This window comes from Vanacampus margaritifer, chromosome 4 (genome assembly GCF_051991255.1).
Source record: "Vanacampus margaritifer isolate UIUO_Vmar chromosome 4, RoL_Vmar_1.0, whole genome shotgun sequence".
In the NCBI taxonomy this organism is placed as follows: Eukaryota; Metazoa; Chordata; class Actinopteri; order Syngnathiformes; family Syngnathidae; genus Vanacampus; species Vanacampus margaritifer.
Window position 1 is genome coordinate 8,093,180 of NC_135435.1, and position 26,764 is coordinate 8,119,943.

The following is a 26,764-nucleotide window of genomic DNA, read 5'->3' on the forward strand; positions in this document are numbered from 1 at the left end:
ACCTTTTGTGTTCCTCCACTTTCCATTTGAGGATTCCTCACAGCTTCCCAATAGGGTTCAGGTCAAGAGATATACAGGACTTGTACAGTTCATCACCTTTACCATTTTGGAGGTGTGTTTGGCGTCAAATCTGAGACCATGGTACTCAGTCGGAAAAGGGTGGAGTGCCTCACTGAGTCGGCGATGAGATCCTGCCCCAAGTGGAGGAGTTCTTGGCATCTTGTTCACGAGAGCAGGATGGAGTGGGAGATCGATGCAATGCCTGCTGTGATGCGGATTCTGTATCGGTCTGTCGTGGTGAAGAAGGAGCTGAGCAGAAACGCAAAGCTCCCGATTTACTGGTCGATCTGGGTTGTGAGCAAAATACAAGATTCTAGATACAAGCAGCCGAAATGAGTTTCCTCTGCAGGCTGCCCGGGTTCTCCGTTAGAAATAGGGTGAGAAGCTCGATTATCCGAGAGGGACTCAAGAGTCGAGGCGCTCCAGATGAGGTGGCTCGGGCATCTGGTCAGGATGACTCTGGACACCTCCCTGATGGGGTGTTTCTAGGCATGTCCCAGCCACAGAGACCGTCACATTTATTAATCACATTTAATAATGAACGCAGATACAATATTACAGAAGCTTTGATGAACAGAGCCCATTTTTAGAACAGGTTTTGTGACTGCGATGACCGGGATAGAGGACAGCCAGAACTCTGCATACACATGGGTGGGTAGATGAGGGCAAATCGCCAATAGGCAGATGACAATGATGATGATGATGATGATGATGATGAGCCTAAATACTAATGCAGCGTCGTGCTGGCATGCTTTATTATGCTTGAGTTAATTAGTCTCAAATAGCAGCTCTACTCTGTCATCCATCTCTATGAAAAGCACCGCAAGGATCCCCTTCAGCAGAACAAACAGATAAACACATTTACACACCTCTGACTGACAACTATCTGACAGAGTTACTGCTGGACTGGTGAGGCTACGAATAAAATACAAAACCTATAATCCAGGCTTTTGGATTAAAACGTTAATCTGAGCCATGCTTTCCTCTGAAGACTATTGCTGCTGCTGTCTCATGACAGCAGACGCAGGGAAATAAATAGAAGGACGGATGGACTGAGGGCTTGCTGGATGCAAAACGGGAGACAACTGTCAAGTCTGTGTATCCGATTCTTACAGTGCACTGCCACATTCATGAAGACATGCCTCAGTCTCAGATGCATGCCAACTATTTGAGAGAGAACATGTTTTTCTCTCCATCAACTACATCTGGTTTAAAATAACAATCTCAGATTATTATTATTTATTTTTTTACAACTCAACAATTTAACATTAACTGAACGCCAAATTAGATGGCTCAACTGTGGCAAAAACAGGAGTAGGAGTATTGTGGGGGGTAATCCTTCTCACACTCAACATTTGGAGTTGTTGAAAGTGAGGCAAGGTGACCTCAGCAAAATATTTATGTTTTGGAACATATCTCAGGTCAATAGTTGCCACTGCTTTTGCTGCATGTTCAATCAGGCAATGTTAGCATGATTTATTCCGTATTTGCCTTAATTGGGCTCGCAAAACAATATGAAAAGAATTTGCCAGCATTGTCTATTTCTTAGCGGGAATTGCACTCGTTAGTTGTATTTTCAAAAAATAGTCACTAAAGTATCTCCTCTGTTCGTAGCAATGCTACTTGTATTAGCAGGGCCCCTAGTGACACACTAACTACTGAAAAGGTTTAAAAAGAAAGGGTGGGGGGGTTATCACCCTGACAAATGAATTCAAATTAGTCCATTGAACTGCTTCATTGCCCAGGTCTACCTTCAATCAAATGAGACGAAGCTCTACAATGTAATATACAAAGTTAAAAACCAATAAAAGATTGCATAGAAAACATAGTTCTTAGTTAAAATCAACATCTGCATCACTAATAATACTGTATATGTACGTTTTTGGAACACCCCTAATTTAATATTTTGGTTACACAACTTGCATGTTTATCGGGTCTCTCTGACACCTATAAAGCTTGGGAAGATGAGTATGCATCTTGCAGGCCAATTAATACTGTGACAGATGATGATGCACATACATGGTCAGCATCTTTGTGACCTTTTCAATCAGGTTCCACTTCCAACCATGGAAAAAATATCAAAAATATTTCTATAACGCACGGTTGTGTTAAGTGCAGATGACTGCAAACAGCTAGAGTATCTACTGACCCAGACACATAGAAAGGCTTTATTCCTTTCATATGCAGCTTATCCAGCAGCAAAGTCATCCCAACTCAACCGCACTAATTGTTCTCTGCCAACAGAGGCAAAGTGCTGAGTAGAAAAAGAATAGACTGGATTCCGTACCACACTTTCATTTGATTTATTTAGTTTGAAGGGGGGTAAATATAGAATATTATTTTTTTGATTATTTGTATTTTGTCTCTGGAGTACCAGTCTAGTCAAATAAGTGTGAAATTACACAACGAGGGAGTAAATCTCTTGCTTGCTGCCTATTTCAGAAAACGTGTCTGCAAAAACAAGCCATGAAATTTGCCAAACTCTTACAGCCATTTTACATAATATCACCCAAACATCACATTTCTCCACTCTTCTCTTGAGCACAGGGGAGAATATGCCCCAGGGTGATTTAAGCAACATTTTAGTGGATTGTACCTGGCCTCAACTTGACCAAGTGGTTCGGTATATGGTCTGTGACTGAAGGGAACCAGATTTGGCTCCCCAAACAGGTGGTGGGTGGATAGTGGAAACGTGCTCAGACAAAGGCTAACTCTTGACTTGGGGCTTCTCTTTCTTTGTGGAGTGGTCCCACCATAGGATTTCTCCTGGTGTTACGGTTTGGCACCCATAACCAAATAGGTTTGTTTCCAAAATTTTGATTCAAGTGCGACATGATTGCATCTCAATGCTCCTTAGGAATGGGTTAAATGCTGAGTATAAATGTTGCTGTACCTTGTACAGGGAACAAATAAAGTACCTTTACATTGTTTAAAGTCCTGCGCTTGATGTGTTCACTATTTTGATAAATGGAAGGATGTATGGTTAGTTCTTTTCAATGACATAATTAGGTATGGTCATTGTAATTTCATTGATTATATAATCATTAGGAATTTGGTTGATTGTTTTGGCATTAATTGTTTTGTGTCTTGTAGCAGTAAAGCCAAACTGGAGTGTGTAAAGCATTTGGAAATTATTTAATCGGCCTAATTTTATGATAGTCATCTTTCATTCACTAATCACTGCCTGTGACCTTGGCGGTGCAATTAGATCACAGCCTGAGTTTTATATACCAAATGTGTGATCAGAGACAACCATGTCTGACTTCATTGCGATACTTGAAATGTAATTCCCACTAAAAACGTGTAATTTACAATTTTTAAACACTTATTATGTACAAGTACGTAAAGTGAAGTATCGCAATATCACGATATTGCCGTTATCAAAACCGCCACAATATCGTTGACGTCATGTTACGGTATTAAAAGCAGCACATCTGTTAAAAAAGTTTATTTCAATTTGTGCAGTTCTAGGATCCTCGGGTCGCTACTTTTTTAGTGCAGTTTATTCTTCGCAAGGTATATTTTGGCCCTTCTATGCTTAAAATCTACACTAATGGTCAGATGAAGGAGCGCATAATATGCTTGTGAACCGAGCCAATACGTAGAGGAACTCAATGTGTGCGTGCATAAGCAAGTAAGTGCCTCAAAATTAAGTGTTATTAGAGATTGTAGATTGTTTATATGCGTTGCTGTTTTGTATAAAAGCACAATATTGTGTTTTTTTTCTGTTTGTTTTTTATATATCGCCAACCTCCCCACAATATCGGGATATTTATCATATTGTGACCTTTATAGCATGATAACATTGTATCGTTATGTTCAGATATCGTTACATCCCCTACTATTTACGGACACAAAAATGGTTGTAGTGTGGCCACAAAGTTTACACTTTCTTGTATAAAATAAAGCACTCAACAAAGGTTACTTTTGCTTTAACCGTTTAATTTCACAAATGCCAGCCACAATCAATGTAATGGATTCTTTAACATCTAATTGCTATCATGTTTTATTTCAAGAAACATCAGTATGCCTGTACACTTATAGAAATGCACAGCACACAGTAGAAATCCAAAAACTAAACTCAATGACTGATTCTTAGATGCGTCACAATGCAAATAGTAAACCATTCTGAAATGACAAACACCATGAAAAGCGTAAAATTTGGATGTGCAGTGACCACTGGTCACATCAGGCTCAACAAAAGATGTCTGCAGCAATAAATAAATAAATGAAATACACTTACAACAAGCAACAGCTCAGAGCAGAGCAACATCCATGTCAGCCTCTGCTGATGAGGACTTAACATTCAAAAAGGCTTAATTGGCACACTGAGATCAATTACTCTATTTTTGCTGTGCAAACATTTGACGTCAAAAGATAAGCAAGCATGGCAAGAGATTGACAGTTCCGTTTTTAATTTCATGTATTTTCATCTGCCTCTGATAAATAACTTGCACTACTGAATAAAAATCAAACGTTGGACCTGACTTAACAAAATTAAAAAATGATGAGGAGCTATGTAACTGATGGAAGAACGTATACAATCTAACAGCTTTAACGCAGTCTCCTCATTCACTTACTGATGACACAGCATGGGTTCACTATCTTGCTCAAGGACACTTCGACAATGATTGGGCCCAGGGCCGCAACCTCTGGGTTGGGAAACGACCACTCTACCACCTGATGCCACCCAACGGTTTTGGTCGTTTCTGTGTGTGAAGTGCTCCGATAATGTCAACACAGTATAAGAGTAACTTCCACCACTGGTCAATAAACCAGTCCTCCAAGGGAGAGCTCCCTTGATGATCATGTGATCTCACAAACAAGAAGACAACCAGACTCTTCATTGTATGCACTGGTGTTTTGCGAGTGATTCCAACGATGACCACAGGCAGCAGCATTGTAAGGTGGCAACGTCAGCAATGAAATACTTGCTTTGGAAAATATTTCTTGCTATCTGGAGTGGAGACCCTACATTTATAAAAACAACAACAATAACATAATTAGGTCGTCTACCGACCAAAGACTGCTGGGATGGGATCCGGCTTGCCCCCAACCCTCATGACGGAGGATAAGCGAGTGGTTCAGAAAATGAACGGATAAACAGTCGGGTAGGACATTACTTTTATTTACCACCGCTTCCTCTTTCATCAATCAGAGACTATTTTTGATTGGCTACATTCTGTCACATCACAGTCTGTGGAGTCAAGTGCAGGGTTCTTGCAGAAATCACAAAGTAAAAATTTTTACTTTTTTTAGACTTATTTAGACCATTATGAGAAAAATTTTAGACTGACTCTAATTCATAGCAAGCTGGTGTTTTCTGGCTTTTTGCGTGTGACTCGAGGGCCTTCACTTCCAAAGTACCCAACTTTATTTTTGCATACTTTGCAATGAGTTGAGCCAATTTTTGTTAAACTGACATTTACTCATTTTACAGAAACACATTGTCCACACTACTCTGACTAACCGCATAAACTCGGTGGAAACGAAAACGTAAAAAGGTACAGTGTGCGGTAGTGGCCACACTGAGCCACCTAATTATAATTCTACATTCACACTAAAAGCAAAGGGAGCATTTTGCCTCGCTTTGCGCTTTTTAAGGCGCACCCACATAATGACATACTTCATAGACAGCAGAAGAAGAGAGCCGCAAAGGGATAGCGTCATGTGCTAACTTTGAATCAAAGCTGTTAATAAAATGAATAAAGACAAATACAAGACAAATTGCTGAGAATGCTGCACAGATCATCACATTCAATGTCCGTACAGGCACAGACAGCGACACCCACCTGATTTAAAACTATTTACGGTTTTATCTGCCGTGATACGAATGCAACAAGATCCTATGCTAACCGTCACGAACTACCCACCTGCCGAACTACATTGACTACAATACAAACAACCCCTCAAATGCATTACTTTGCTTTTGGTGTGGACATTTTCCCACACGCAGACAAGAGAAACAATGCAACAGACACTTTTTTCCCCCCTACAGACTGTTCTCGGGATAGACGGAGCGGATATAAGAATTTAAGACTTGAGTAAATTACATTTTAGACCTGGGATGGGATTTTTTAAGACATTTAAGGTAAAAATTTTGAGTTTCTGAATTTTAGACTTTTAAAGACTTTTTTTAGACCCCGCGGGAACCCTGCAAGTGGCTCAGAAGACATCAGCTTCCCCTCAACACACAAATGTTCTTGCTTGCTTCTAAATATTAAACACGTTCATTATTTAAGATTTCCGGCCCAGCTCGTTTTGGACCCAATTATCTGGATAAATCCACTCTTAACCAGTCATCAGAAAGAAGGATAATCTGATAAAACAATTAGATTGTCAAACATTTTAGGTTCTTGCTCAAGAAAGGCCAAACTGGGGACAAAAACAGATTGACTTATGTGGGTAGTGGTGGCCTGAGGTTCAAAGAGGAAACACTGTACAATCGAGGCTCTTCAGAATTCCCAATGTTTTTGTCTAAGCAAATCTTAGGTATTTTTATCTTGAGTCGTTATCCTGTTGGAGGACCCATGACCTGCAGCTGAGAACAGGCTTTCTGACACTGAAGCTGAAATTTTGCTCTGGAATGTCTTGATACAGTGGAACTAACCCCTCCTTCATGTTACACTGGGGAATGCTCTTTTTTTTAGATTGTTGGTATCCTTCTGTTAAGCAAGGAAAACCCAAAATAGCCACCTTGAAAGTGATGGAACTGGAAAATGCCCAAATGCACATTGAGAAGCCACAAAGCATCTGGGACAGTATACTTAGACATAAAACAAAACTGGAGCTTTTAGACAAATAAAAAAATTAAGCTATGCCAAATTTTCATTCGTTAATTATCAGTAAATGTTTCATTATTACGTTTCAGGTTATTTCGGTGAGCATTGATTTTTTTTTTCACTTCATTCTTTAACACTTTGTCCATGCATGTATAATGCTGATTTACTATTGATGATCATTATACTCTGTAGGTGTATCTCTAGGGCAGAGGTGGGCAATCTCGGTCCTCGAGGGCCGGAGTCTTGCGGGTTTTGGAGGTTTCTCACTTCCAACACAAGCTGATTCCAATCAACAGGATCGTTATCAGGCTTATGCAGAGCTTGCTGATGAGCTGACCATATATCAGCTGTGTTGGAAAAGGGCAACATGCAAAACATGCAGAACTCCGGCCCTCGATGCCCACCCCTGCTCTAGGGAACTTCACATTATGGTAGCAGAAACAAGACAGATTTATAACCAGGACCAGAACTGAAACCTTTGTATTTAGCTTATCTACACATACACCAGGTACCCCCACCCTCCCACACACACACATGAGCCTCCAAACGCTCCCTCCCTCGCTCTCACATTATATGCACACAAATAGACACAAAGGCAAACACACACTTTGGAATGTGTGTAGATAAGGAGACATGGCCCAACTCTCTGCCAGTTTCTCATTCAAAAAGGTCTCCCTGAATTTTTCCCGCTCTTCACCGTTTGGTTGTTTCGTTTCAATTTCACTCATGACACTTATTTATATGCTACTTAGTACTTTGTTATTTCTACTCCACCCATCCATCCATCTGTAAAAAAGTGCTTTTTCAGAAAGGGGCTCTCGGTCTGCTTCAGCTGTACGCACATGAGCAAAAATTAGCTCCTGCTTGGATTATCATGACAAAAGCAGTACCAGTATTTGAATGCCCAAACTGGCAGGCATTTGTAATATTCTACGACGAACAAACAATAACAAAATTCCATTCAATTTTTTCATATTACAAACGTTCACATATGAACAAATTGTTGACAGTCACATGGCGGTATGAAACAAGAGGCCATTCCCACTCAACGGCATTCCCAAGCCCTCTGAGGACTTTGCTACAATAGACGTGTTGTGGGACAGAATCTATAGTGAATTAATGAGTTACTGTTTGACAGGCCTTTTTCCCAAGCACTTAAATAGCAACATAATTACCAATTCCCGAAGAGCTGATTGCGATAGGAAGGGGGCGCTTGTATTCTTCATATAGAAACACAGACCAGTGTCAAACAAAGTAATTAAAGAGAACAGACAAAAAGTCGGGAATCAACAATAATCGCTCTCATTTCAGACTGTAAAAAAATGAGTGAACATGTCTGTGTACAGCGAAGCCAATTTGAGAAATTGCACAATGAGAAACATGGATAATGTGAATGGTGGTTTGTACTATAAACACATACATTTAAAGAAAAATAATGTAATGTAATGCAATGGTAAATAAATATTACGCTTGTAACAAAAATGAATAGATTCAGAAAATCTGTTTTGAAATAAAAGATGTGAGTGTATCAAAAGTGTACCAAATTGTTACATTTAAAATAGTATTAGAGACATATTGAACTGTCATTTACTGCAGATATAGTATATTTTTTAAGCAAATGCCACATTTACAATAACCTATTGACAAGTTCATTCAATTTGTAAAATTACAAGAAAGTCATTGCATCACATCCTCTCAAAATGAGCTGTACCATATTGAATCGTTAATCCCACTGAATCAAACTGAAACTGTAATTGTTCACTTTAAAATAAACCTTGAACCATATCACACCCAATGTACAGCATAGCAGCACATTGTCTATTAATTGAGAGATCCACACCCCTAATATACAGAAAGTTTTGGTAGGCAGAGGTTGATTATCCATTCCCTCTATGAAAATACATTGCAATAACAAAATGAACAGACACATAAGCAAACAAACTCAAATAATGTGGGTGTGTTGTATAAAGGCATGTAAAGCAACAAGCCTTGGGATGAATCTGTTCCATCCTATTTCTCTCTTCCCTAACCAGCTGAGCCATGGCAAACCCAAATCATCCTCCATGAATCCACAGTCTCTCTCTTGCTACACACAAAACACCCTGTGTCAAATCCCTTATGTCTGTAATAGGACTGATAAATCCCTGCAGAGGCCTACCCTGACCTGTACTGCCAAAAAAGCCAGCTTGGAGTGTCCTGGCGTTGCTAGAACGGGTATCTGATGAGGAACAAAGAATCTATCAAGACAGGTTATGTAATATTTTCCAGAAAGCTTTTGAGCAGCAGAGTGAAAATTGATGAATTATACATTGCTAAAAACCAAGACCATTTTCCGATCCGACTTTCTAAACTAATCACAACTCTTTTAAAAAAGCTAGCACTAAATCAGTGACTTTGAATGCAAAAAAATACAGTCGGCGTATTGTTACTGGTAGGCAGAAACGATACTTTGGTCTGTCACCATGGCATCTGACGACATCTGTTATTTTCCACACATTAACAAATTTAAGTGATGAAAATGTGCCATGCCCTATTGTCTTGCCTCAACACCATCCAACAACTGGATGTGGGTTTTTTAGACACGGAAAAAATCATATGTTTCATCAGGGTTGTCGATAGTATGGCCTGAGGGCTATTTGTAATTCAGTGTCCAGTCCATTACGTAGCGGCGTGTATCAAAATGACTTTGGCACGGCCAGGTATGCAGGTATGCCTGCTAAAGACCAAAAAAATAAATGAAAAGGTGAACGAGGGAAGTGTATGGGTGATGGGTGTTGAAAAAAAATGAGAGGAGACAGGGTGATTGCAACACCCGCATCTCAAGGGGGACTTCCACTACTAATAATACATTTATTTATTTAATTAATTGGTTTTATCTACTATAGAGCACAGGTCCACAACCACCGGTCCACTGTCTGATACAGTTTTTTTTAACGACAGCCGCCCACAACCTGCACCCAGTCATGTACATTCCAAAGTGCAATGCAAGGTTGGGTGGGTGACTATAGCAGTGTTTTCCATGTCTCCCACAGCAACACAGGTGTTTCAAACGATTAGCTAATCAGCAAGCTTACATGAAGCCTGATAACAATCCTCAGGTGTGTTGGTTGAGAGAGGCATGAAACAGTGGACTATAGGATCAATAATCATGGTACAGTATCATTAAGGCAACCAGCATTCATTTGCGAGCAGCCAATCAGAGTCTAGCTTGTCATCAGCCAATCAAAGAGTCAATTTTTTCCATCTACTTTGGTTTCCAAGAAGAAGAAGTAAACGGGAAGTAAAGTAAAAATTGACCGAATGCACAGCTTCACGCACAGCTGGTAGGCACCCATGACTTGTCATTATCTTTTGAAGATTAAGCTATGTTGGCTTGTGTGTCACAGTGGGCCATATGTCCAAAACGACATGGAGTAAATTAAGCCATTGTGCAAGGTATGTCTTCAGAAACACGTATCAACAATCCTGTTGAATCATTTGATCATGTAAACCACATGTGATGATGTGGAAGGCATGAAAATGCAAGTGTAGTTTGCACAGCCTGCTCACTGCATTTGCAGTTTGCAAGCAGTAGCCGCATGTAGGATCATAACTAAAAATCATCATAATTTCATTTCACATATCAGGCTCATCTAATATTTCTGTTCTGAGTTCATTTTTAGTACTAAAAAGGGACAGTAATTTGAAAAATCTACGTTTTGGAGCTTTTGGCCATGTTAAAATGCTAATTCTTCGCCAAAAACATCACCGAAGTGGTGTTTTCCTCCATTCGCCCCTCTATAAAAAAATTCTAGGTCATTCTGCTCTCCAAGTACCAGCCCCTCCTAACCCGAGAAAACGAGTAGGTGCTCACTCTATGACATCATCAGGTGCGGACACACACCCGCACCTCCTATACAGACTAAACACACACAAACCTTCTCTGAGACCTCCATGCTCGCAGGATAGTGATAAAAGTAGTCTTTATCAGTAGATGTGCTGTCAAAATGAATTCAAAGTAATCAATTATCCTTCACATTTGCAATGCCTTATTGCAATGACAATTGGCAGTTTTAAATTCCCAGAGAGGTTCTGTGGTGGCTGACACTTGTGTAAACTACAAGTAAAATTTCTGCACCGTTGAACCTAACTGAATGAATGGCATAGTGGTTAGCGCGCTCACCTTGTAAGCAGAAGGTCCCGGCTTCGCTTCCCGCATTTTTTTTCCACCTCCCCTACATCTCTACTACGATTTCTTGTGGCAAAGGAGCAGTTTTGTTTCAAATGTTTATTGAAGGGTTGAACATCCATCCAATTTCCACATTTAAAGAAGACGCGGTTGTACTGCAAGGACTGGCCGGTCTTGCGTGGCCACTCAAGAGTGCTCGAACGCAGCTCTCCGGAGTTTTGTGGGCGTTGCGCGCAGCAGCCGGCTTATCATTTATACTGAACATTTGTACTGTTCTATATTTGATCATTTATACTGTTCTATATTTGTTGTACTCTTGAGTATAGTACAGGGAGTCCTCAAGTTACGGCAGAGTTCCGTTCCTACTCTGGCAATGTAACCCGAATTTTGACTTACGTCGGATTTCCCCATTAAAGTCGATATTTACATCAAAATACTTTGTACAGTAATTTTAGGAAACATATTACGACACCCGGAACCAATATTTTGTGTTTCCGCACTGAGATTCATTGCTGACGGACGGCAGAGCAGAACTAATTCAAACTTAAACACGGAAATGTGATGCGGCTGATGGTGAGTCGACCGGCTGATGGACATCCGTAAATTTGTACTTAAATATTTCCTTTACACTTCACACAAACATTTTGTAACACAAACAGTTTGGGTTGTAGCCAATTTTGTTCTAATTTTAGACTAGCATCTCAAAATGGTTTGAGGTTGACCTATGAAGAGGAGGAGGAAGAGAAGGAGAAGAAGAAGAAAAACCCTCTTTTTCTGTCATATACACACATAGCCTACACAAAATTTGACATCTTCATTTGACCCATCCCAGCAAGGACACACAGTTAGTGGCATCCACTGCAGCAGGGGGCTGCACCCGGGGCAGCAGTTCAGGATATCGGGATCTTAATCAAGAACACCGCAGCTTTCTTAACGGATTGGCCACGGTTGAGAATATGAAAACTATGCGAAATGCACTAATACAGTGATTATACTGCAGAAGAGAGGTAAACTAAGATATGGCATGTGACTCAGATTATCGCCAGTGCATCTGCCATACCCCCACACCCACACACACTTTGTCCATTCGACCCTGCAATAACCCTTCCTCATCTCCTCCTTTAGAAGGTTTTTCCCTTCTTTTTCCTCTCACAAAATACACTTGACTCATCATCTGTGTTTGTACCATTGGTAGTGGCAAATTAAATAATTAATGATGTAATGTCAAGACTCAAGACACACTTAACACAGAGGTCAGAACTGGACCAAAACCGGTATTAAAAAAAAGGTGATACAAGAAAAACAAACTGGAGCCCCGGTGAAATGTATTGCCCCGAGCGGTTGTTTTCAATATGGGCAAAAGAACACCCCCATCATCTATAGTGACAGTTTACACCTGCCCACCTTGAGGCGCAGGACAACGTCCAACCATGCCTGCTGTATGCATATGGAAGGTGTGTTGCTTGTTTTCATATAGGTTGAGGAGGTCAGAGTTACATTGTCTCTCATATGAATTTATATTGTAAAGACATCGTTCCTCTGAGCAATTCGAAAGCTAAACCCTAATCTGGTTTGTGTTTCCACCACGGGGTGTTTTCCGGACGGCGTACGCTGCGTCAGCTATGTAAATAGTGTGACATCATACCAGCAGGACACAGTGTAGCTGAAGTGAAACAAAGGGCAAAGTTAGGAGTATATCCAGCATTTAGTGTTTGCACAGCTTCCCACGGAGCTGTTTATTATAAGAAGACAAGCTTTCTTTGAGATAAGGCACATTCTTCCCCTCTCAATTCCTGTTGTTACACAAAAGTAGATGATTAATCAACAAATTGCACTAGCTTCTTCCTAACAGATGTGTACAAATGTTAAGGTACAGATCTGTTTTGGGGGACTTTTGATAATCATTTGATAATAGAAATGCACAAAAATAACTCCAGAAACCAAACTCGTGTATTGTATGAAAAGACACCCCAGAAGGACTTCTTTCAAAGCCATTTTCAGAAGCAAAAGGTGTATCAGCTCTACTTTTAGTACATGTAAAATATTTTGGAACAACACGGCCTAATAATATTTGACACAAAAATACCTCAATCTAAACAGATTTGATGGTGATGTAAGCCAACAGTCTTTTTCTGTAATTTAAAACTTTAAGTGTATAATTTGAGAGTGATTAGTTGCTATTCGAGTGGTCACAAGATTATTATGTTTAATGCCCTTTGTCGAGATTTATTGATAGGGTTGTCAAAATAAATCACTACCTCAATATTAATCGATACTAAATCTAGTGGAGGTATGTCACAACCCATTTCACTTGAACATCTAAAATGTAAAAGTGCTGTCTGGCAGTACTTTGGGAACAAGGCTGACAAGTCGGGAAAGCCCACAAACTGTGACCGGCCGGTCTGCAAGCATTGCTACATGGCAGTAACACGTCATATTTGACCAAACATCTAAAAAGGTACACACCCCAAATTCTACGATGAAATGAAACAGGTGGGTAAATATTATTGTGAATGTGTACTAGTTATCATTTGTCAGGATGTACCAACAAGTAAGTGCTTGGTGCTTAACGCTACTTGAGAAAATATCCTTAATACTAAAGCTAATGGTTAGCTCCCTCTATTTTTACGTCCATCGGGGCACTTTTAGCAAAGCGTATTTGTCTCCATTTTACATGTAATATGTTGTAGTGTTATTATCAGAAAGAGGCTAAAAGCCCACACAGATCAGTTTAAAATTGCATTGCACATGGTTTGATAAAGCAGCACATCCATATAAATATTGCTGCACAAAGTCACAGTTTTTACACAAGATTTTCCTAAACAATGAATATAAAGATGAATAAGTTTTAAAAATGTAAACCGTTAAAATTGCAATTGTTTGCACTGTTACAAAGATATTTTGATTGTTGAATTGATGGGTGTTAACTATTCAAAATTTGTACCTAATCCAGGTTAAAAAATTTGTATCGTATTCGTAACTAGGGCTGCCACAAACGATTATTTTGCCAGTCGACTAATCAGAACATATTGTCGCTGTCCTGTGAAAAACATTTATGTCCATTTTTTTGGGATGTCTGCATTCAGTTTCATCTCATAAATGTAAAAAAATAATAATGAAGACAATTAAGATTATAGTACATTGAACTTTGATTAGATTTTGCATCTTGTACCATAATTTCTGACATGTTTATATATTGATGGTGATACTGTGGCTTAAGAATTAGTTTTGCTGTAAATCTTTAGTGTATTTTAACATTGAATAAAAAACTATGCAGAGTAGCACTAATACTTCGACACTCACTCTTTTTTAATGTAGGTCTAAAAGGTAGTGAAATCAGATGAGTAAAATTAGGAAAATACACTGTGCTAAACACAAAATGAATACTTGTATTGTTTTTTTATTTTGTTTTATTTACCCTTCATCCAAAATGCTTTGCTTTGCTTTGTAATTTAAAAGCAGTAAATTGATCTTGACAAACAAAATATGGTATGCACCTGAAATAAATGGGGAAAAAAATCCTTAAAGATTAGGAGGAGCTTTTTTTAAGCAGTGTACTGGATATTATAATGAACTAGTGTGTGCTTTATTGTAATGTGTTGCCGTTGAGAGGTTGTGGCAAAGCGGTCATGAGTCAAAGGAGAGAAAAAGACCTCTGTGAGGGAGCACGTATGATGTCAACACGTTCGGTGACAAACTGTTTTGGTTATTAATAAACGCTAGTTCGCTGACTAAAGCTTCTGTAAACCTTACAAATATGTTAGCGTACCAAACAGAAGATCATGCTACACACACGGTGCTAACACACACGGTGCTAATGCTAGCTTCCAGACATGACTGCACTATGCCAGAAATATTATTAGGCATCAGCCCCAACATGCTTCCTTTTTAAATGCTCTTTTATTACTGCCGTGGGAGGTTTACTTTGTATTAAGTATTTTGGTGGAGATACGCCTGAAGTATCAGTTTCTGTTGCGAACATGGGTTAGCCATGACACTACACTACACATTAGGGGTGTGAATTGCCAAGTATCTGACGATTTGATCCAAATCATGATTCATAGGTCACGATTAGATTCGATACCGATTAATTACGATATGAATCTATAAGTCGATCATTGCGATTTTTTTATCAAAATTTTGAAAATACTAATCAGTAGTAATAGACAAATGAAGCACCTGTGATCTTTTTTGTCTCCTCTATAAATGGCACTCTTAGTTTAAAGATGCAGTTGGAATGTAATCAATTTCCATCGCCATTATCTTTAAACAAAGAGCACCATCTATAGGAATTAAAAAAAAATAATGTTTGCAAGTGCATCATGAAGTTTCATGAAGCTTCATATTCCCATCAATGCTAATCAGTAAACTTGTACATGTACACTGTAAGATTTGTATATTTATCTGAAACTTCAGACTTATAACTGTGAGCCACTGTATTTAACAAACAAGATTGCAATCTGTTTCATATTTGAACAGCATTGAAATTAAATATTTAGGCTTAATGTTCCATTAATAACATTCTTCCATGCTTAAAGTGTGAATCCTAACCCCAAGTAAGATGTTTTGTTGAATATTTCCATAAAAAAAATTATGTTTAAACATTCGGCCGCATATTAAAATGACATGAGAATTGTGCGCTGTAATATTGCGATATATTGCCGAAGCGATTTTTTTCAACACCCCATAATGCTTTTCTTTCCAATGCGGATGAGCCGGATGAACACTACTGCGCATGTGCGTCACAGGCATGGCATCCAGCTCCGAAAGAAATGCGAGACAAGGCAGTTTGACAAAAACAGAGCGCCAAATAAATAAATGACTCATCGACTATTAATATTAATTAATGATTAGCTCCCTCTATTTTTACATCCAGCAGGGCACCTTTAGCAAAGTGTATTTGTCTCCATTTTACATGTAATATGTTGTAGTGTTATTATCAGAAAGAGGCTAAAAGGCCTCACACACATAAATACATAAATAAATGACTCGTCGACTGTTAATATTAATTGTCGACGGTTTTGATTGTAGACGTCGTCTTGACTAGTCGACTAATCTTGGCAGCCCTCGTAACAACACTAATTAGTATACCTGTAAACCTTATCAAATAAAAAATGAAAAAATACATTCTTCACTACTGATGTTTTGCAAGTTTAATTAAGTAAAAAATGTGAATAACAACAATTGCATAAAACTGAGAAAGTGAAGTGAATGTATAATAAACTAGACATTTGCCTCTCAATGTTGTGTCTTTCACTAGCCAATCTGCTGTGATTCTGACCTAGAACAAAAACATGCTATGCTCCGTTCCTCCTTGCACTTGGTCGTCTAATTACGTTTCCCTCCTTCAGTGCAGTAAATGGTGAAGTGTAATCATCAAAGCTAAGCTGCGGCTGTTCTTGCCTCACTATGCAACACTAATTAATAATTAATTAATTAATACCACCTCCTGCATTCAAATGCATATCCCACTCATTTCAATCAGTCTTTTACTTTAAAACAAGAAGCCTGGAGACTAGTGGGCCTAGTGATGCTCTAAATAACATCAATTTTCTTTTTGCATCCATGACAGTAAACAGGAATGGATTGAGGCCAAATGTAAAGGCAAGTATTGCTCATTAAAAAAAAGGATATAATGTGTTTAATGTTAGAAGATTAGCAGTGTTTACAATTTAGCCTGGCCAATACACCTTAATAAAATAATTTTCTTCTCCTTGGCTAAGACTCCATACAAAATGATAAGCATGCTTATTATAGCAAGTCATTTGACAAGTACGTATAGATTGACGGGTGGAATTTTAAAAACATTTTAAGTTAGACCCAAATATGCACTGCTTTTAATGAGCAACTCAAAATGAGTTTTATAGTTGTTATTTTTAGTCTATAGCTATTATAGCTTGACAAACTCTGATATAGGAAATATGATTCAGAGGTTTGGTACAAGGTTGCAAACAGCAAGGCCACACTTTCCTGCCATTGTCGAGGTGGAGAAAGTCACAAAAACATATCTGACACTGGTGCCATCATACAAGCATGCCAACTCATCAACACACCCACATAAATACATTGAATAAAACATCCCAACTTTTTATTACAGTTAAACACTAACCTAATGCAGTCAGTGTATGACTCACTACCAATCTATCACGACTCATGAGGCAGAAGTAACTGGACGTTGAAAGACGAACCACAGCACAGACATATTTGATTCACAGGATGATTTCTAAAAGTGACAATGCATGATGGAGTTGCCACGAAATTGAGTGAGGGCACGTCTGCATGCAGCCTTGGATGCCTGCTTTATATATCAACATTGCCTTGGCACTGTCTGCTAATCATGCAGCGACGTCTGGGCCGAGGTCACTGCATGTGAGGAAGATGGCGTAAGGGTTGGTGGAAGAGAAAAAAATATATATTATAAAACCCCTACATTAACATTTACTATTTAAGTGATTTAAGTGTAGTGTCCAAGGTGAATGAAGTGCTTGTGTAGTGGTGTTACATTAGCACTGTAGGCAGGCAGATAAGGAGGTTGGCAAGACAGACGATTTTCAGCCCAAAGGACTATTTTCTGAATAGTTTCATGATCATGGCTTAGTAACCAACACCGCTCAAAATAGCTTGTAAAGAAAAACACCTTAAGCAGGGAGGGCTTCAGACTGCCCCTATTAGTGGCATTTTCCCTCTAAAATTTGAGCAAACAAATTGTTCATCTACTCACACATGTATGATTGACCAATATATTAAATGTGCTTCTTATTATCTTCAATATTTTTTTAATGCTGACAAATGTCTGCACCAATTCAGCCCTTTTCTCAGAAATATAGTAAAACAGTAATAGAGTGTGCCCCTAAATACTGTATATTATACAAAGTACAGAAAAATCTGAATAACTAAAACTCTACATCTCTTACTACCCACTAGCATTTTACAATCGGAAGTCATACGAATCAACATGTTCACTACAACAGTTGACAAAGCTGGTTTCGTCTAACTGGAACAACTGCTCAAACCTGAATTTCACCACCTCTAATAAACACAGCACATTCCTCACTTGTCAAAGTGGCAAAAAAATCTACAACTTGCAAGGTAGTATTGAACACACACACACATGTGCACGCAACACACACACTTGTAATAAGAGGATTGACCCACTTGAAAATACACTCAATGGTCTGTTTACAAAATACGGTATTTCGTTCAACTAATGCATTCTAAAATCGATACACTTGAGGTACACCATACAACGGTGGCGTTGCAGGACTCCTATGTCAGACAACAGGACAGTTAAAGCAGTTGTTCTGCTGTCTGTAAAGACAAGAACTGACCCAATTTTCACATGATTCAGATGCTAAATGCAAGACAGGCTGTGGCTGCGCAGAATCCTCACATCTCTAGAACAATCACTTTTCAGGAAACAAAAAAAAATGGCACGCTTGTTGAGCCATTAACATTGTCAAAGAGAGCAAGTAACCATCAACAATTTTGATTGGTCAATAATTTGAAAAGAGATTCATGTGAGGACTGGCCAATATATAGATTTGTGGAAAAAATATGTTGCTGATTTTGCAATAGGAACACAAATGATAAGTAATATCTAAATATGTTTACAAAATGCTTTTTGTTTTAAATTATCTTCGGACATGCCTTGATGTTTCATAAGATACAAAGATCAGAGAGTTTGCAAAAGAAAATGCTTCAGGTCACAACAAATGACATATCAAAGGGGGGCTTCATTTCCCTCTTTGATATTAAGAACATAGATAGTGTCTTAATGATATTTATTTGAAATTAATAAATTTCATATGGCAAAAAAATCCTTACACTAAAAAGTTGAGAAAACCCTATATAATGCTATGCTTAATCATCCAACACCTTAACTTTACAATTTTCAAACAATAGTGTAATGTTTTCGTTAGGATGCACTGTACCTGCGCTAATCTATTATGACGTCAGAGACACATGCACATGCAATCAACAGGTTGTCTTTGGAGATGCCACTTTGCCACACAGCATGGTCATTGTATCAGCAAACAAATGCTTTTTATCAACTAGAACAAACAGTACAAAGTCAGATTTAGCAACGAGAAGAGCATGCCTGGTTCCAAGATATGCTACCAAGTGTAGATTTCAGAATAACCTTGAGCTACAAACACAACCACCATTGTGCCTGGTGTCACTTTTACAACCAACTACCGAACTTTTACAACCACCCTAACAAGGAATTAGAGCGCGTACTTCCCAATCGTGCTCATTTTAGCGATTGCAGTTGAAAGGACACAAACACTTGAGCATTTTTTCCCGAGCAGAAACCCACCTTATTTGACGCTTTGGAGGACATTTTCCTCTCCTGTTCGGCTCCCAAAGTGACAGCTTAAAACCGATCCGCTGCCTTTGTTTTGATAGTCACTTGGCTGAACGCAATATTTCCCTCCAGTTGAACAGTCGCCCAGCTGCCGCCACGCCGGGCCGTTGTGTTATTTCACTTTATCCGGGAAACATGTCACGGAGAGCCGTGAGGAAAGTCCAAAGTTCATTATCTTATCGTCGGTGCCTAAATCGTCAACGTCATTCCAGTCAGGTACCGAGACAGAAAACGCCGGTCTAAAAAACACACACACACATAAACACACAAAGGCGTGACTAAGCTCACTTTGTGTGGATGTCTCGTAGCTAGTGTCCACCCCTGGATGGAAAGTTAGGAAGCGAAGGCATCACTACGACGGTGTACAGCAATGGCAGGCGGGGTTGAACCTCTCCCTGCTCTGGGCTCTATGAGCTACTGCCGTGTCTAGGCTGCGCGGAACAGACCATTCCACAAATATAGGGGTGAGTAGAATTGGAAACAATGACGACAGTGGCTATCTAACGACATAACACAGAAATAATACGCTTTTTAAAGTTTATATTTAGAATACATATCTACTCTGATCTCTATTTGTGCTTGATTATTTTTGACTTTGTACATTTTTAAGGAGTTCGACAAAATGTCTACCCCTGTTGTCCCGTGGAATACATAGTCCGGGATACAATGAAGAGAAGCGACGCCGCTGTCCCTGCTGATGCTGAATGCTCACTTTCTATGTAGTGATGCGAGTGCAATGTTTGTTGTTAGATGAGGACCTTTTCATTTGAAGTCTGCAAGGGGGTGGGGTGGGGGGGGGGGGTCGTAGTCTCAATGCGCCTCTTTGAAATGAAATATAAAACTGTAGAAAAGGCTTGTGCTATTGAAGTAAAGATGTATAGGAGGTAATCATTTGCATCTTTCGTGTTTTTTTCTGGGACAGTGGTGTGTCTTGTGTAGCCTACTACTGGAACAACAAACTAATTTCTCACACAAAAAGAGAAAATTGGGAGGACTGTTTGTGGCTGATAAGTAATCTCACAGGAGACCACAAAAGCCATTCAATTAAATTCATATGACTTCCTAAACCTAACCCCACCCTCAGGCTATAACAAGCCAAGCTTACATTGTTTTACAATTTACTCATGTTCTAGTAAACTAAAGTTTCAATATAAAATCCAGAATGTCAGAAATTACAGTGTTGTGTGATAGTACATGACAATTATATGTCATTTCCAGCACTTACACTATTAAAATGGAGACACACCCTGGCTTTTCCCAAACAAATTCCACAACTGCGTATTTCCTCTGCCTCGTTTCCTCAACAGAAGAGGAGGGCTCAGCAGCAGTGTAGGTGGTCTCGAGGTTAATTCCCACCAGACATAATCCTACAAGGCTAAAATGCAGTCAGAAGTAGCGGACTTGTCCTCGGGGTTTGCAAGCAAGACCAGGTCAGAGGATCACCGCAGATGAAGCACTCCACAACCTGCTTGCGCACTTATTTAAGTTTCCTTCCAAACAAAACAGCACTTGGTAAAATAAATCACACACTATTGTTAAACACAAACACGATACATACTAGTATTGATGCAAGTCGTTCGCTCCTTCTGAAGCTCCTTAAGCGTCGGTCAGGATCAAGCAGTGCGGACAGCAGGATGTTTAACATGATTATCCAGGTATTATATAAAACGATGAAGTATAGATCCTTTAAAATGATAACAAAACAGAAGCCTTCCTCTTCTCCTCCTCTTACTCTAGTCCACACCTGTGATTGTGCCTCAGATGTTCTGACAGAGAGGAAAGACATTAATGACACTCCAGTGGCATCAAAGTTATCTTTGTCTCATATGCATGTATCCCTGCTATTATCTCTGCCCCTGTTTGTGTATGTGTTGTTGCATCTCTCTCTCTCTTTCTCGCTCTCTGACACACACACGTACATACAAAAGCATCACACAAAAAGTGACAACTCGGGTAGGCTCAAAGCTCAGGTGCACTTATGGAAGAGTAGACAAATCAGGCGACCATGTAGGTTGGAACATATCACAGGGTTCACTCAACCCAGCTACTTCAGCAGTGAAAAGGCTAATATGGACAGCCTAACACTGTACAGCTGCCTGTTTAAGCACACAGAGGCTAGGATGAAATGAAAAAGAAGCCTCAACGCAAACCAGTTGTTTGGAGTGAAAGTTCTGAGGTAGATGTTGTTTTATTATCTCCATCTGTCTTGAGTTTGGGGTCTGAAAGAGTGTGTGTGATCCCTCCATATGCCCTGTTGACTCAGGGCCGTCCTGCAGGTCCAGCAGAGGGTTTTGTTTCTCCACTCTAATTGAAACCTTCTGGAGACTACAGGAGGTTTTTGTCAATCTTTCACAGTTCTGGAGAACAGGTAAACAATGCATTCATATTGCCTCCAGCAAAATATACATCTGAGTATATATTGTGATTTTGGTGCACCTTAATGTTATAAATGGCTCAAACATGCTTTGTGAGGACACATACCCAAATTTCACCTCATTGCTAAGGTTTGTGACTGTAGATTAGTATCATATGACAGGATTAGTAGGCTCCTCTCAAATTCACCTCTCTCCTTCCAGGTCAATATTGTTAAGGCTTTTGTGGAAATCCAAACTGTGAAGATAAACCTGGTTTGGTCCCAGACAGGCCCTATTTAATATTTTAAAGCCCCAGACATGGTCTCAGGTAAATGATTCAAACCCATACTAAACATGTATACATACGATGCAACAAACAGATAAAAACAAAATATGTACCATGCCTATTCTTTTTTTTTCCTTCTTTTTTTTGGGAGAGCCATGCCTATTCTCACGCATCTTACACTTCCCGCTTACATTAAACAGACTTTAGTGGCTCTTAACCGTGTTGGAGGTACTGAACCCCAACAGTTTCCTATGCGCATTCACCAAACCTTTCTTGATTGAAAAATGATTACAGTATTATTATTTTTCTCAAATTCAAGACATACAAATATAGGATTTACTGTTGAATAAAATGAAGAGGGAGAGTAGTCTTTTCATCGAATTTGGCTCTCTTCACCTTGAATTCAGCAAGTGTTGTGCTCTTGTATTCTCCATCTCCATGCATTTTAAGGAAGTGTTCCTTTAGTTTTTCTAGAAAGGTTGTTGTGCTGGAATAGAATTGCTTAACTTTGTCAAACAATGTCAAATCGGTAAAATTACCGAATTAACAATACTGAGCTCTCCATAAAAATAAAAAAATAAAGAATTGCTTAACTTGGCATTGCAAATCATGCAGTTTGAACGCTGACTCCCTTCACTCATGTTCATATTTATACATGAGTGTATTTTTAGGATGAAACCCAATGGCAGAAGATACAGTAGTCAGGTTTCCATCCAATTGTTTCGAATTTTTGAAGCAAATTTACTGAAAATGTGCAAAATGAAAAATGCGACGTATGCCCATTTCCATCTGTTCTTCTTTTGTGAATATTGAGAAGGGTCTCCGCCGTTGTAGGAGGCAGTATACACCATAGAGATGGAATCCACCAATAATTTAAAAGAACAAGAAGAAGAAGACCAGGAAGTGACTGCGCCGTGCAATGACATCTTATGAGTTTGCTTTTGTAATTCTTCATAAACTGTAGCGTTTCTTTGCTGTTTTCCATCTAAAATAGCATTAATATTTGCTTCTTTAATTCATTTCAGAAATATTTTTGTTTCGTCGTCCCCCCAAACATACCTTACGTTATCATCCGACATTGCTTTGGGACTACAAACGTAAGTGTGACGTAATATCCGGTCAAAACGTGCGACGTGTATCTGGTCTTGCTAGCGGTTATTCGCAAAACCTGTTTCCATTGCCAAAATTCACATTTTCCTTTTTTCGATACGAAAATCAAAATCCATCCCCTCTAAGCGTAAAAACGCTTTTGCGAAATTTGGGCCGTGTTTGAATTTGCTAGCGTTTCCATTCAGTTTTATTTTTGCATTTCTTGAAAATTCTAATCAAAATGGGTGGATGGAAACTCAACTAGTGAAAACAGCAGAGGACCCAGAATTGAGCCCTGTGAAACACCATATGTTCCGTTGTACATATGACATATGCTATACATATATTGCACATATTTGTCTCTTTTTTTTGCTGGACATAGTTAGTATGAGAGGATTAAAATAATAAATAAATCACACAATATACCATCACAACAGCCACAAGTCGACTACTAAGTGCGGCAAATTCCCTGCAGCACACATAGGCCAAGCAATGTAGCGTGATCACCTGCAGCTAATGATGGCCAAGCGGTGAGTGTAATCACCAATCATATGAGTCAAGTGTGTGTCTTGACCATCGCCGAACCTCTGAGACTGACTCACTGAACCCTTGGGGTTTGATCGAACCCAGGTTTAGAACCCCTTCTGTAGAAAGACACTCATGGCTTGTTACTGCTCTGTTATACTGTATAAGGAAGTGGCTAACAGGTTTGTGTGTTAGTGTTACATGTTTACAAATGACAAAGGTGAGAGAGGTATTTCACCTCATATGTCATTTAAAACTGTTAGTTGTTTCCATCTGCTTAGGCACTGTCTTCCAATATTCATATGTGCTTCATTCATCGGAGCCTCACCCCATTGTAAAAATAGAGTTGTTTTTGCCAAAAGTGTGACTAAATCATGATTTAAAACTGGAAAAAAAATGGTGCAGCACTCTTTCAACAGTTACAAAGTTTTTAGGTTTTCCCCTATCTCCACAGCTGAGCTATTATAGCCACTGATGCGAAACACTGCGATGGACCTGGACTCAGTTTTTCCACAGCACCCCCAAGCTGAACAGGTGCTTTTTATTGTTGTAGTCCCCCCCCCCCCCCCTTTTAATTTTTTTTTTTTTACCCCAACTCATTCATGCTATAAATTAAGTATGGTCAAATTTAAAGTAGTGGTAACAATGGTGAATAATTTAGAAAAGATGTAAACCTGCCAGTATAAATTATAATTTGAACACCTATTTACACACATGGAGTCATTATTATTGTTTAAACTGTACCCCCACCCCCTTCCCCCCAAAAAAGCAAAATAAAAATCCATTTAGTCAGGGGACATGTACGTGAATTTACCAACAAATACCTAAAGGACAGGTCATCCTTTTCCTCTCATTGTTGACCTATTTGCACACAATGGTAACCCAATTGCAGATAACAAAAAGGTGCTGCCCCGTTTTACTCATCAAAGTGAGTGCAAGGACACTGTTGAGCCAGTATGTCCAGCTTGTGGCAGAGAAATCATATCACATTTGATACACAATTACAGTAGCTTTTCCTTATATTCCATTTCACGGAGTACTAGCAACATCTATAAATGAGCCTTACACAACCCAGAGTCAAAATAACCATCCATCATCCTCTGAAAAATATGCCACAAAAATATTAACTTTTTTTTGTAAGAAAATATGACAGAAGGTTTGCTGCTGTAACAGAGATGTGCTAAATAACTCACACCAGGTTGCACGTATCTGTGATTTTTATCATCAAATTACAACAAGGTGACCCAAGTAACAGGTGGGTGTATGAGAATGTCCTGTTGGCAAGTATAGTTTGTTTTCTCCCCCTTACATTCTAATAATACTAATGATCATTCTTATTATCATTATTATTATAACAATAATAATAATACTAATAGCGATACATTATTATTATTATTATTTTTGAGATGTGAGGAGTAGAATTTAACAACAAACAACGACAGCAACTAAGGGGCAAGCATTTTACCTGTGAAAGAGAAGACTAGTAACCTTCCCATCCCAAAACAACTTTTTATTGCAGTTTTTTAAATGCAACTACTGTAAATATTAGTATTAACATTTTCCTGGGATCTATAAAGTCTTATCCATCTATTTTTGCCTGTCTGTTCCAATACTTTTGCTTATCTAATAATGTAGTTATAAATAATGTGATCTTGTAAGTTGTGTATCAGAAGCTGTTGATTGACCTCATTTTATGCCATTAATTTGTTTGAATGCAAACCAAAAAGGGTCCAGTCTACAGCAATAGGAAAGGTATTGGTCTGTTATGTCAATTCTTCAGGATCGGAGTGTAATAATGTGTTACCTCAGCAAAAATGCACTAAACACATGTATGAAGCACTTGTAGTAAATGTCGTACATTCATTAATTGTTAGCACATCTACGATGATCGGACAGTAAAATAATCCACATAGTTTGAAGTTTATAAATCATAGTGGTAAGTAAAAAAAAAAAATCTAATGGATGAACACATTTAAAGTTAAAGGTATCTTTACAGGTATTCTTTGAGTGGATTATTTTTCTGACACAAATGTTTAAACTGAAAACTAGGTTTGAAGTAAAAATGTTGATGTTTATTCTCAGTCAAAGTCAAACAAGTTTAGATCAAGGAAGTATAGTTTTAAGAAATGTATCTATGTAATTTTGCTCTAATCCTACTGACTGCCTTCTAACAAACACATCAACAGATGCAAGTAAAAACTTAACCTCCTCGAAGGAGGTTTTAAAGCGCTTATGACTAATCCTTTGAAATGACTTGCTGGAATATGCAAACATCAGGCATTAGACTATTGCTTTCCTTTGCTTTCTACCAATCTCTGTACTAATGGTATCATCACATTTTGCTTATTTTAGAACCTCTTTGCAACCATTTGGATAACGAGCAACACATTCAAGTGGACTGAGGATTTGCACCATTGCAAAGTAATTACTGCATACACATAACCACATGTGAAAATAATTACTCACGCTTTAATCAGTCTGAAATGTTTAGGGATGCTACCGCAATCAGCCAATCCCTTGCTAATACAAGTGACTTTTTTTTTAACAATTTAGTAAAGTATTAGATTGTACCCCTAATTGCTGTCTCCAACTGTTCATGATCAATTTTATCCAAACATTCAAGGATGATAACTTTTGATCACAATTTCCTCAAATAATATCGCATGCAAAATATTTGAGGCATTTGGGGTCAAAGTTGGATTGGTTCATTATCAGCATGTGAGGATGTCCAATTTGTTCAATCAATCTATTCAGTTACTGCTTGTGTTGCTCTTGTTCAGGTTCGCGGGGATCTGGACCTTATAGTCGATTACAATTGCTTATAATGGGAAAATGGAAGACTATACCGTGGACTGGTCACCAGCAATCACAGGGAATATAGAGAGACAGACACACTCATGATTACACCATCACTGGGTTGACATGAAACCACCATGCCTGCAAGGACGAATCAGGCAACTGACATCATCAATCAATCATCATCATCAATTTAAAACAATTACAGTGCCTTGAAAACATATTCACACCCGTCTTCTGTTGATAATTTGGTTTGGTTTGGTTTATGGTTTTATTGCAAAGTGTGGTGTGGCATTTGTATTCAGTCCCCTGTACTCTGATACACTTAAATACAATCCA

At 38.8% G+C, this 26,764-nt stretch overlaps 1 protein-coding gene across 13 annotated transcripts in view; it reads right to left on the reverse strand.

Annotated features, from left to right (window-relative positions):
• Positions 1–26,764, reverse strand: part of tjp1a (tight junction protein 1a) — a 129,464-nt gene that overhangs the window by 43,626 nt on the left and 59,074 nt on the right. Inside the window, exon 1 of one of the 13 annotated variants that reach the window (XM_077564562.1) lies at positions 19,328–19,784. The exons of 11 other annotated variants lie outside the window; for them this stretch is intronic. In XM_077564562.1, the coding sequence (XP_077420688.1) occupies positions 19,328–19,351 (24 nt within the window). In that variant the 5' untranslated portion in view covers positions 19,352–19,784. Of the gene's footprint in view, positions 1–19,327; positions 19,785–26,764 lie in introns of those variants that run through there. One more of the 13 variants, XM_077564563.1, reaches the window with a different exon arrangement.